General features: G+C 36.7%; 1 protein-coding gene across 4 annotated transcripts in view; it reads left to right on the top strand.

The window, feature by feature from the left end:
• Positions 1-11,649, top strand: part of ACSS3 (acyl-CoA synthetase short chain family member 3) — a 70,479-nt gene extending 58,830 nt beyond the window's left edge. For all 4 annotated transcript variants that reach the window (XM_082280083.1, XM_082280085.1, XM_082280084.1 and 1 more), the window contains 5 exons: positions 4,353-4,434; positions 5,425-5,547; positions 10,277-10,376; positions 10,460-10,635; positions 10,909-11,649. In XM_082280083.1, the coding sequence (XP_082136209.1) occupies positions 4,353-4,434; positions 5,425-5,547; positions 10,277-10,376; positions 10,460-10,635; positions 10,909-10,974 (547 nt within the window). In that variant the 3' untranslated portion in view covers positions 10,975-11,649. The remainder of the gene's footprint in view (positions 1-4,352; positions 4,435-5,424; positions 5,548-10,276; positions 10,377-10,459; positions 10,636-10,908) is intronic.
• The last annotated feature ends 2,294 nt before the right edge of the window (positions 11,650-13,943 follow it).

Here is a 13,943-nt window from a genome sequence, read left to right as displayed (position 1 = left end):
GAGTATGGTGGTTTACTTTGACATTTTTAAGTCTAATCTAACCTAGATTTCTATTTTAACCAAAAGTTGTGGATTGAGGCATGGATTTAGTAGATGGCATCTTTCAGCCTGTGTTATATGGAAGGTCAGTTTAAATAAAGAACGTGTGCAAAAAATTTATCTTCCTTCTACATGTTTATCAGCTTTGTCTTTTCCCTTTCCACACAAAACAGTAAGAAGGTCTTCCAGTGTGAGAGCAATTCTGGCTGAGTACATGTAAATACCATTTAAACTTTCCTTACTTTGAAATTTTTCCAAGCACTTTCACTAGTTTTTGATGGCTTTTTCTCTTTTCCCACTAAAGCAAAATCCAAGTGAGATCAACTACTTTTATGACACCTTTCAGCTAACAGAAGTAGTATTTCATACAGATTGATGAATGTTCAAGATCTTCTACTATTCTCTACACTTTTTCCTGTGTTTTTGTTCCTAGAGTCTGAAAAAGCTTCCATATGCCTTTCAAACTTGCAATCAAAAATTTTTATGAGTGATGTTTATGCACAGCACTACATAAACTCTTGAGTAATAATTATAGCTGCCAGTCAAGATGATTTTGTTCCATTCAGAAGCCCAAACTCATTTAACAGTGGCTTATATTTGCTTTTACTGGCTGTAATGAACAGCCTCTGAGTATCATTGTCGACCATAAAATAAAAGGATATATTTTCTGAATTCCAGCAAGGTAATGTCTCCAATCATTTTTTACCTTCATTTCAGAAATCTGCTTTTCTGTGCAAATTCTCTTTTGAATTCTCTGTCTATAATTGCTTGGTTCCATTAACAAGGAATCTTACACCATTTTGATGAGTGGCATTCTGAAAGGATGTGATATGTAGGAGTCAGATTTCTTGGGCTAAGGTAAAGGTGGGCTGTTCTGTGAAAAATAACCACCATTGTATGAAAAATAAATGCACTGTGAAACAATACTTTTAAAAACAAATAATGATTGTAATTTAAAATTCTCTACCAGAAAGCAGTTACTGTTAAACTACTTCAGGTTTTTTGCGGTGCTGTCAAGCTGATTCATCTTCATCTTTCCAATTTATAATGAAATTACCTGGTTATCTTTGTAAAATGTGACCAGAATGAATCTTTGTTAAATGAACCCATGTGATTTAAATCGTTAATTTACACAGTTTTCCTGGTTTTTCTGATGCTGTTTTAAATGTATTCAATCTTTAAATGAGAAATAGGCCTGGGTCTGTATTCTTGTACTTCAACAAATTTAATCTTAATTTCACTGGAGTAGATGGAGAATAGCATAATTTGTACTGCTGTTATTGTGCTGGTGAGAGAGAAAGTTAAAAGACAGCTAGAGAAATACAATAAATATGTCCCAAAGGGAAACCAAGCAAAGCAACTTCTTTGTACATTGTGAAAATGATGATGAAGGAACCTACCTCCTCCTGTCTTGTTCTTCTGTGATCCTGTCCCTTGTGAAAGGAAAGTAGGACCATCTGTGGAGAAATCATGCTTACTTATGCATACCCCGCATTTTTGGTCAATATATCCTCTTAGTAAAAATAGCTCCTAAAGTTCTTGAGTATCAACTCAGTTTTTGGACAAAGAGGCAACATTTCTAAAATACTGAGTTATTGTGGGTGTGTGTTACATTTTCTAGGGCAAAAAGACCCAAATCAAACGTCTCAAAGTGTTCGGTTTCTTTTTTTAATGGAGTGGTTGAGAAAAGCAAGAGATGTTTGTTTTCAGATTGCTGTTATTTTCGGACTGTCTCATTTTATCTCTTCTGGCTCCTTGCATGTAATTATGATCCAGTTCTGCTCCCTTTGGTATTTATGGCAGCATTCCCACTGACAGCAGTGGTTTGGAGGTATATTTGGCTCTGGACATTTTAATTCTGATATCCTGACAAAATTTCAATATGCATAATTATATTCTGGCAAGATGAGTTCTACCTTTATTAATTTGCATTTGCACAGAACCTAGAAATTCTACTTGGTCATGATGCCAAGAACTCTGCTTTTATCAAAGATTCACATGTGCCCATTGCTCTGGAATTACTGTGCCTGAAAGACTAACATGGAAGAGGGCATTTACTTTTTGCTTAGTGAATGGGGTCCTAACTGTAATAGTCTTTCACAGAAAGGCATGGAAGCACATTTTCAGATGTTGTCTGTATTCTGCTATGATATGTGCTGTAGAGATACCTGTGATAGCCACTAGTTAAGCAGTTTGCTTTCCACAGGCTCATGAAATATGCTGTGTGGATGTATTTATCAGTACAATTTTCCTAAAAGAAACAAACAAACAAGCAAAAAACCTCCACCAAACTAGAACATGAGACACCCCTGGTCTCCCCATCTGAAAAAAAAAAATCCAAACAAGGACAAGAAAACCAAATAGTGAAAGTGAGGATTGTATTTTTGGTGATATGTTCCACACTTCTATGTTTAGATTTCTAAACAATGACAGAAAGGAAAATGCTTTTCTAATTTCAGCAATAAAACTGTTCCTTTCTATTCAGTGACTAACTGCAAAGTACTGAATAGAGCTGTGGGGAGATTAAGGACTTTATCAATATGAATTGTTCTTTCTCTCCCATCACAAAGATGTTTCAGTCTGCTAAATAAATTTAAGGTGAAAAATTTGCAATGACTTGAGGCTGTTATGAATTGCTATGCTATTAGCAACCAGGCAACAGCAATAGTAACTGCCATTCTCTGGTGGCTTTTCTTGAATCTAAACAAGAGATTTTTTTTCTTTTAAACTCATGCATACACAAACACTAGGATCAATATATTGTTTTCTAATCTTTCTTTCCAAGGCAAACACTCCATGGGTCATGTTTTTATATCACAGAGATTTTACTAAGCTTGAAAGGCTTAAAATAGGGCAGTGATTTTCTTCCAGATGGGCAGAAGCCAACCTGCCCTTCTGAACCCTGGGTGACTGCTTGGGAAGTGTCTTGGCATTTCTGGCCATACCTTAACCGTACTTTCAAGGAACATCATTTACGGGATGTTTTGAGCCAGAACCCTCAGAGAAAAAGCAGTAATATTTATAGTAGTATATTCTATTATGCTAGCTCAGAATTAAGCTGAAAAAACTTGGTTTGTAAAAAATCAAGAATTCAAATCATTACTGGATGATATGGCCTTTTCAGTGTAGTTTGTACTGTTTTTACCATAGTTAGGATTTTTTTAAAGTGTGTTTATTTATCTGTCTATCTATAGATAAGTATTCTTTTTGTAAATGTAATGTTAGAAATGTACATGTGGCACCTGTTCTTGTTAGTGACCGTCATAGGAGACTTGTAATGAGACAAGAATTGCTATGCTACAGAGAACTGTTCCACTGCTAGAGATGTTGCCTTCTGGTGTGACAGGGATACTATCAGTAGGAAATAAAATACCTCTGGCTAAATATTCGCTAGTTAGCAACACAGGCATAAGCTAGTAAAATCTATATGGTGCATTTATGATTTTATCGAAATAAATATGTTAGTTTACACAATCATTCTCTCTTTCTTATTAGGGGTAACTTCCTAAAACTTGTGTTGATATGCCTGAATATATATATCTTAGGCAGTTAAAGAAATCTGTGTTTGACCCTGTCAGAGCTTTGAAGAAACAAGCACTCTGTTAGCTGAGGCTTCTGCAGCTTCTCTTCTTCTGACAGATGTGTATGTGAAGTGTCCCATATTTTCTCATGCCTATATCATTGACTGAAGAAGGGGTGTTTAGTATACAAAACTCAACTAATAAAGCAATCCAGAATCTTGCAGCTTTAAGCACAACTATTTTAGAAAGTTCTATTAGTGAGTTGTATCAATATATTTTCAAAGACCTTATCTAGTATTTCCAATAATATTATGCACAGTTTAAATAGAAAAGCATTTTTATTCAGATTCTCACGATTGAAGTCCTTTGAGTTTTATCTTTTTACAAAAACTGAAGATCTTTGTCTGATAATTTGTCTTTCTATGCAGGTGTGAGTGTGTATGGGTGTTAGAGAAAGAGACACCTATAATAATGCAGTTGTCTGTACCATGGTGTGTATGCACAAATTACTGACAGATGCTTACAGTATATAGTGTTTAATAGACTGAGTATTATTTTACTGAGATGCTTGTATTATATAAAAGATAGGTCTGGATACAGTGCAGAGCTATATACATTTGATGACAATAATATATAGCCTTTTTTATCTCTTACCAGCATATTATTAAGCTGAACTGTTTTCTGATTGTGTAGACGATTATTTATCTGAAAACAAAGTATGAATGGAGAGCATGAGTTGTATTTGTTATATCTGTTTTTCTTACTACTTCTCTCTGCTCTTTTCAATTTAAGGTTGCCTTTGCCTCCTGGAGCATTCTCAGGTCTTTGGGAAAATCAAGAAACTTTCGAGAAGTTGTATTTCCAAAAATTTCCGGTAAGAATTATGAAATCAATTATATAAACTTCTGGTAATGCTTCAGAATTGAATGATAATAGATTTAACCTGGGAAACAGTTTTATCATAAGTTGTTATAATTTAATTGGAGATAACTGATATATGTATATATAATTAAAACCATTTCAAGGTAAATCCTTTTTTCATCTATAATGTTTTTTATGCTGTTGGTTTTTTTAAGATTTGAAACAGAAGAAGTAAACCTTAAGCTTCTGAGCCAAAAAGTCACTTTATATAATTTAATCTAAGATATAAACCTGCAACCTTACACTAGCACAGCTTCAAATACACTCCTCCTGTTGGCATGCAGCCATGCTAGCTTGGTATCAGTCCAAAATTCACACTTGCCCACTGTGCACCTAAATACACTGGAGGCTTTTTGCTGCATTAGTTATGTTTCCTTGTCAGATGAACTATCCAAGGATTGTCTTCCTTCTTTCCTTGTAGAAATAGGTAGATTGGCCCTATACAAATGTTCAGAATGGAAGATTTGGCTCAATGAAAGTAAATGAGTGAATTGGTCACGCAGATTATTTTCCGTGTGCAATTGCATCATGATGATGATGTATGTTTGGATACAGCAAACACGAGTATCTTCAGGAGCAATTTGACAGCTGTCATTATATTGCAGCAATTCCATTCTCCTTGTGTAGATCCGGGCAACAGTATTCTCCAAGCTGTCAAGGATCAAAGTAAGCGGAGTTGGAAAAAAGTCAGGGTTTATCTATTGTCTTCTGCTCTGTATTAACAAAGACAACAAAACCTTTCTGGAAAGGGAGCTGCACAGGATAATATGACATAAAATGGTGAAAAATATTACAGAATTAAATCTTTTAAGCACCAAAAGCATATATAATTTGAAACAGGTCTATTTTTTTTTTTTTGGGGGGGGGGGGTGGTGCTCCTTGGTAAATTAAGGAATATTCCTAGTACTCTTTCTGAATTTATTTTGCATTGTGTTGTATTCAGGGATATTATGATACTATGGATGCTGGTTATATGGATGAAGATGGCTATCTATATGTTCTGTCTCGAGCTGATGATGTGATCAATGTTGCTGGACACAGAATTTCAGCAGGTGCGATTGAAGAGGTTAGCATTGCCCGACAACGAAATAGAAGAGTGAAAGATGAATAAAGCAAGCTGCGACTGAAAATTCCACAGTTCATCACATCTCAAAATCTCACACAGAAAGATCTCTCATATTCTTTCTGCTTGTTTTGTTTGCATTGCCATTGGTGCTTTTAACCAAAACATTTCCTGTTTCAGGTTCTTCCTATTAAGATGCTTTCCAGAAACATAACAAATTTAGTGAATAATAAGCAGTTTGTACCATGGGACTGATAAGGCAGGCATAATTTGGTATTTGAAGGTGGAGTTAAGAGGCAGTGTGGTGGCAGTATGGGAAGCATAACATATTTATTTGGGAATACATTAAGATAGTGTAGTGTCAGTGTGACATGTAGTTTCACCAGCTACTGAAGTTACTTAGGAGTAGAAACTTTTTTCCTAAAATACAGTGCTCAGTGTTGGCTGATTTTTTTTGTCAGAGGTTAACAGTTCAGTGCTTTTTCTTGATTGGAAGACTCCACAGTTTTTTGACAGCTGTTTTGTCTCTTATTGTATGAGAAGTGCTAAATGAGCAACGAAAATTTCTGTAAAAATGCCCTGCTGTTAAATTGAAAGTCATTAACATAATACCCATGCAACTCAAAAAAAGTTGAAAATGTGAAGTTCATGATAGTGTCTGAATTTCATATGATTGTTCACTCACCTTTCTGGAGTCACTGTGATTGATTGCCAGTTACAAATTTCCCTGATGACATATCAATTACTTATTCAGGGAGTATAGGAAAAGGTGTGCTGTGCATGTACAAGAGAAAAGTACGCTTTTAAGAGCTCTGAATTTAACTGTTCACTGAATCAGAAACTAATCTGTGAATCATTTTTTGGTTTATAATGTCTGTTAGTCTAGTGCCTATTTTGTTTTTGGAGGCTAGAAAACTTAGAAGAGAATAGAAGAAAATCTGATTACACAGAAGTGAACAAATTCACATAAACATTAATCCATCAAGGATCGGTCAGCCAGGGAGCTGAAACAGCTGATTGGGTCTATGGAGATATAAAGGTGCTTTCAGTCTGCTTAAACCTCTTTCCCTTAGAAGTAGTTTTTTGTATTGCCTTACTAAAGCATAGCTGGAATCTCATCCCCCCCCCCTTACTGCTCTACTACTCATGGGCTGAGCTGGGCATTTTCTTTGCTTCAGCCGGAGTCTGAAGCTACAGTAACAAATGATGAATTGAATCACCTCCTCTCCTGTATTACCTTTGGATCCATCGTACTGAGCTCAGTGTCTCTGTTTTTCTCCCTGCTAGTTAGGACTTTCCCCTAGAAACAAATAATGTTTCATCACTGTGACTTTCTAGAACCTTTTCTATTCACCTTTTGAACAAAGCTAAAAATGAAAGTGGTGTTAATGCATGCACAGCAAATTGCTAGTTAAATGGGAAGGTGTTAAGAAGACCACAATTAGCTCCTCAGTAAGATGAGTAAATACAGAATTAGAGGTCCATTGGATCACCATGTAATTGACAGTCACCTTGTTGAGCAAGTATGTTATCTACATTTACACTATAGCTGCATTACAAGCTTAACAAGTTTTTCCTTAGTGCTTTGACTAAGTGTTCCAGCTCTGTTATGTTCCAAACAATTAGTTCCTTTGTCTAACATATTTGTTAATACTATTGGAGCTCCATGTTTGCTGCAATGCAGTAGATGTTACAGTTTACCTGGCCAATCAGTGAATGGTAGCCATTTTGGGAACCTCATCTTGTGTTGATCCATCCCTCTCTTTGGTCTGTAAATCTGTGGTGTCCCTTCTTGCCCCTTCCTGGAAAAAAAAAACCTTAATCAAATCTTGACTATCTGAGGCAACAGACTTGAAACTGGGGAATCTCTTTGCCCTGATCATGATGTTTCTGTCTGCTGCCATATTTGCCATCCATCCTTGTGCTCAGTGATACCAGGAAAACCATTTCACTTCCTCAAGTTTTTTATTACTTTTAAACAATTTTTAAATGTCTAGTGCTGTTTCTATTCTTTTCAGTTGTTTTACGAAGTTCGATAATTTTCAAATTAGTATTTACTGATTTCAGTCATTTGAAGTTAGCATTTGAAAAGTCAAAGGCATGTTGATAGAACTTTGGATAGACTGAAGAAAAATACTACACTAACTGCACTATTCCAGCTAACCATAAGACTTATGAATAAGTGACAGACTGGAATGACAAAAAAAAGCTACAACAAAACAATCTGGCAACACTTAAGTCTCCACCTTAGGAGTCCTGTTGATGCCTGGTAGATAATTATAATATTTGATGGTAATGTCACATTATTGTTGATCTTTTTCCTGTGTTCCTGTGGAAAACAGAACTTACTGTGGTTGTAGACTTAATAGTCTACTTTTCCATAATTCATTGTCTTTTCCTTTCCTGTTTTGGGGTTTTTTTGGTTATATTTGTCTATCAGGTTTCTCTGGCCATGTTCAAGAAGTGAGAGCAGGAAAAATGGATATTGATAGCAGGAAATGGAATGCATCACTGAGGCTCTGGCCTATAAGTGACCAAAGTGCATTAAAACACTGTAGGGATTTGGACTTGCATAAGATTCATTCCTATATGATTTGTCAGTGTGGATACAATGACTTTTGGACTGCACCTGAATTCAAATGCATTTGTTTACATTCAGCTTTTTGTAGCATGCTCTTCTGCCCTTCTGATTCTGGGATAAACCCAGTGCACTCTTCTATAATTAGCTTGTGCACATCCTATTTAATTCCTGTGAAAAATAATCCAGTTTCAAAAGCTGTGCATAAATGGTCATGCTTCAGTGCTTTGATAGAGCATGCATCTACTGTTAGGTCAGTGTTTTCCATTTGCCATTTTTCTGGCATGGGACATTTCTAGGATCATAGTTTGTGAAATGAGTGTAGCTTCTGACAAAGTGTGCTAGAAACACATTGAGCAGATTTATTTTGCTAAAAACTACTTGGTGTATTGAGACAAAGGACACAGACTCTGCTGGATGCTAGTAAAGCAGCAAGTAAAGCCAGTTTATTACAGAAATTTATTACAGCATTTTTAGTTTTCTAAGTTTGGGACAAATTCCTCTGCTTAGACTTCCTTTGCCCCCATTCGCATAGCGACACTATCAAGTCCTTGCAGACACCCCGTTGCACCAGTGGTGACCTCATCTGCATTGTCTTTACGCCAAAGTGGTCAGGTTGTGGTGTCCTCTTCATTCCGTCTTTGCTTCCTATTTCTTGCCTTGAGTTGTATGTGTCGCACAGTTTCTACTGAACCAAGGCTAGAAGATCTGCACAGCTATCAGCTTCCGTTGCTGTCTGGCTCCTGACAATGTGTGTTGTACTGACCATGACGCATGGAGCCAATTTCTTCTTCCTGTGTTGACTATAAAGCCTAAGGATGATGAAATCTGTTTTGAACGTGGGTTGTCATAGACCCTTTGAATTGTTCCTTCTCCCATCAGTTTCATAGGTAGGTCATACAAGGGCCTCCCTTTTGTTAATTGGAACAGCAGGGATTAGCTTTCTATTCTTTAAAGGTTTTTTTTCCTGTCTTCTCTGTGCTTTTTCTGTCTTTCTCATTTTCACACCATTGTATGAGTAGCCAATGCAAATGTGGTATTCCTACTTAATAAAAACAACCAAAAAGTGGCTTTATTCCTAAAACTTAAGTCATCCCATTGCCTTTGATTTTGACAACAGAGTGTGTGAAGTTCAGTTATTAGCAAGCGCATAGCCCTTGTGTACACAGATAAATGAAAAAGCACAATCACATTATGTGGCTTCTGTGTCAGGGTCAGGTTAGGTCCTCTTTGTGGTCGAGTCCAGAGGACTGAAAAGTGCTGAAAGCACTGTTGACAGCAAAATACCCCAAAGTGCACTGGAAAGAGCCAGTTGCTTTGGAAGAGGATTCACAGCTGCTGGCATCTTAAGGTCAGCTTTGTCTCAGATTTGGTGACATACATCTTGGTATGTACTGAGACATCCTGGTGACTGTTTTCCAGGATGTGAGTATCTCAGCTGGCTAACTGGAAGGAAAAGAGCATCTCTTACTTTTTTTTACCTAAAAAAGAGTTTGAGATATTTTATCAATGTGATGTTGTGTAAACATGTTGTAGGAAGGAGGGAGCCTCTGGTTTAATTCCCTTTTTTGTCTCAGGAAGCTGAGACCTAATGTTTCCAAGAGAGTGAGCTGAGCTAGGCTGGCTGCAACCTGAAGCTTGGCATGTATTTGGCCTTGGTTGAAACTATGCTTTTACAGCAGCAAAGGACAATAAAATAAGAGTCAGAGAGAACGAACCAATACAACTTTATAATTCTTTATATAAGTAGGAGTGCTTCTGTGGTTTTGGTTCTCACTCCATGCATTTAAGTCCCGTGTTACTCATAATGTTAGACAAATGTTGTTTGTTCCAGCAAAGATCTCACTAACAAAACCAAAGACGTGATACTCTTACAAAGCTGTAAGGAAATTACCTGTGGTTTGTTCAGTATTTCTATTTTGTGCTGCCAAAGTTTTTATTTCTTCTGTTAGTTTGAAAAACATGCGTGAGTGTATATGGAAGTATATACACGTGTACATCTTGAACACATGTAATTGGAATCCTGAGGTGTAGCGTCCTCTTGCTGTCAAAATGTAAGAAAAAGCCTATGTTTTATGTTTCTGACTATACCATTTTTTTCACTGAAATGTTATCTATTATTAGTTCAGTTTAGTTTTCTTTTCTATCCCCCAGTGTATTCTCTTCCATCCTGCTGTTGCAGACTGTGCTGTTGTGGGCCAGGAGGATCCTTTAAAAGGACATGTTCCATTTGCACTGTGTGTACTGAGACAAGGTACTGAGAGCTCACTGATAACTGATATCACTAACACTTGCAAAAGTCTCAGAAAAGATAAAGGATTTTACCTTCTTCACTAGGTATTAAGACACAAGAGGGTAAGATTTTGGAAGAGATTGTTGAACGAGTTCGGACCAACATTGGTCCAGTAGCGGCTTTCCAGAAGGGGATGTTTGTGACACAGCTACCTAAAACACGCTCTGGCAAAATTCCACGTTCTGCTCTTTCTGCACTTGTCAGTGGAAAGCCATACAAGGTAAGTTGGAGATGTTTGCTTCAATGAATTAGCCACAATGCACATCCAAAGGCACAACATGGTGGTTTTGATTCTCTTGACTGTTCTGCAACTGGTCCGTAACTTCAGGTAGTATTTTATGTTTTATTTCTGTCGTAGATTATCCAAAAGATTTTCTTGTTTCAGAGCTTTACAGATACCTTTTTCTTGATTGCTTTTGAAGTACAAATTTAGAAGAATCTCTGACTGGAATTCTTATCTACTATCACATGCTTCTGTATTCTTCCTTTTCAGATAACACCAACCATTGAAGATGCTAGTGTGTTTAAACACATTGAAGAACTGCTAAAGAAAAATTAAATGGGGCAATACATAATAACAAGCATTTCAGTTATTCAAGTATACAAAGAAGCTTTTTTTTTGTTAAGAATACCACATTTTAAAAACAAGTGATGATTTGGGACTAAATATTTTTACGGCAGTGACATTACTGTGTTCTTTACCGTCTTCCTGAAGCCACTGACACATGTTAAAGTCTCTGCATGCTGTCAATATATGCTGGCTATTAAGATGGCTAAGAATTGCAAATAGAATTCATACATTTCTGTAGTCTTAAAGAGAAGGAGTCATTGGATTATCCATCTTATATGGTGTCATGTAAGCTTACATTTCAGTCTGTTATTTTATAATGTGACCAGTAACTTGAGTTTAGCTAAAGCAGCTTACAAAAGGTAAGTCATGAACAGAGGACAGCAAAAACTAGGAATTCAATTGTGAAAATTGTTGCAGACATAAATTATCCTTGTAAATTACAAGCTTTTGTCTTTCAGATTTTTCTAAAATTAAAAATTTCAAGATTAGTTCTCTTGATTCCAGTTTCCTTTTTTTTCCTAAATCTTTCTGCTATAAGTCAGATTCCTGTAATTTTTTTTTTGTACTCAATAACTTTCTGAAGAGTCTTTTTTGTAAAATGATAAATAATTTCTGGCTTTCAAATCTCTGAAAATCTTGATTTGTCCACAGTAATATTCAGAAAAACCCATGTATGTTAAATAAAGACAGGCATTTACCCTTTGCATTTCCTGGTAATTTTTTTTTTTTGTGGTTTGTATCCCTTATGATAAGGACAACTGGAATGTGCTTTTGCTGCCATAATTAAACATTTTAGGCTGAGATACATATAACCAAGAAATTTAGCAAATATGGATACTAAGCAGCCCATTCTGGACTTTGTAGGCCATTTCAGACTTGTTACAGAGTTCTCAACAAGCCGGGGATGGAGGATATACTTTCTACATAACACTACTTCTCAAACTTCAGGTATTTAATTGAACAATATATGTAAAAGTCCTTTTAAAAATAAATGCTCCCAGTAAAGTTTAAAAGTAGAGAAGTTACCCAAACTCAGCAGTGCTTACCAGGGAAAGAAACAGTAAGTAACAGACAAATCAGATTATGGCGTTGCATAAGAGAGGTCCTCAAAAGAGTCCAGAAATACTGTGTGGGGGGTAGAGGTAAGGATGATATCCCTGTAAAGTGATGAAATAAACCAACAGATTGATGTAGGAGCTAAAAGGTGATAGGTGCCACTTAATATGAGCCATACCCTCGTGGTGCCTTGTGCCTGTGATGCTTATGTGGTGTTGGTGAGCTCTACCAGTTACATAAGAACTAAATCAAATGTCTGTGTCTTTTTCACTAGGGACTGCAGACAGCTGGGCCAGTCACGTTGAACCAGGTCATACAGTTGTGCTAAAACAGCCCAGTTTGAGCCTGTGCTGTGCTTGTTTCTTGCCAAATCGTTGTGTAAGTTACCCCCCTCCCTCTCAGCTATTCGCTTTAGTTGAAAATCACAATCTGAACAGGGAATAAAACATGCAAAGACTGAGTAAAGGCTAATGATGCTTTATGGTAGATATGCTAAGTATATAGGTTGGTGATTTAAAAGTGAGAATAATTTTACTCTTCAGAGATGTCCTTATTACTTTCTTGAAGTACTTCTTATAGACATGGCAGTTAGTGTAAGGTATTATTTTCTCCTGGATGGATTGTTCAAGTACAAAGGCTTTAACAGGAGGCCCATGCCGAATAATGGACTGCTTGCAGAGACTTTTTCCATTTCACAATGCTACAACGTAGCAACCTGCACTGAACAGTTACAGAGCAGCAGGGAATTCTTGGGAGTTGTCAGTGGTATGGGTTTTTTTTAAATCAGTGAGACACTGCAAGGGCCTTACCACAGAGAAACTGGCACATTCACAAGGTGTGTGGCCATTACTATAACAATTAAAGGTGAGACATTATTCTGTATGTTTGCTATCGTTACCTTGGCTGCAGCCATCATGTAATTGCAAAAGTAGGGAAGGGGAACTAATTAGTGAGAGCAAAAATTCTCTAGTAAGGATCCTGCAATAGATCTGGGTGAAGAGAATTAGTTTCCTAGGTCTTGCATAATTTTCCCAATGATAGCTCATGCTCCTACACCTGTTTCTCCATTTGTAAGGAAAAGTAAACTGCTTTCTAGTTTGGGTCACTTCTTTTAAGGAGGTGAAAAAACATCCCAACAGCATTCGTGATAGATATTTAGGCATGCACTTACCTTTCTGAAGGGCTATGTGCTTACATTTATATTAGCAAGAAACAATTATCTTCCCTCTGAACTGTTTATGAAGAGCTTCAATAGGTAACATTCTTAAGGTGTCTCCGCAACAAAAATGTATTTGTAATAACTTCTGTTTTTTGAGGAAGCCTGAGCTGTTTTTTTTAAATGTTCTCTTTTTAACAAAAATCTTGTGGGTTTTTTTTTTCTTTCTATTTTGGTAGGAGTCATTCTAGATCAAGACTTGTATTTTAAAAGAGAAGGACAGAGTGTTCAGGTGTGCTCACCATACTACCATGCTAATAATGCGGAGGAGTCTAGAAATGCCAAATGTCTCATGCATCAACATTAAGAAAACCCAGACAAAGAAAGGCACCTTATTGCAGCAATACAGTGTGGGTAAATTATTGTTTCATGGCCATTACTTCTGTTTTCCAGAGGAGCCTTTTGCTGAGGAACTGCAGTTGCTGCAGAATGCTTTGTCTTTAGCTTTGAGCTGAGCTCAAGAAAGGGAGAAGTAGTTACCCTTGTACATAGCTCTTGTGCTGCCCAGCGACCTGGGTATACCATTTAGAAGAACAAGCCCATTTAACAAGTGGTAGGACAGCAGTAATTTTCTTAATTTTGTTTTTAGACAGAAGCAGCAAGTGGGTAGATTGGAATGGTCAGTGAGTTATTGAATCTTGGCTGGAAGAGGCAGATGTAGTCGTTATTGTCAGTGTACTGAAAG

Source organism: Coloeus monedula (assembly GCF_965178545.1).
Source record: "Coloeus monedula genome assembly, chromosome: 4".
Classification (NCBI taxonomy): Eukaryota; Metazoa; Chordata; class Aves; order Passeriformes; family Corvidae; genus Coloeus; species Coloeus monedula.
Note: the sequence above shows the minus strand (reverse complement) of the source record. Positions and strands in the feature narration are given on the sequence as shown.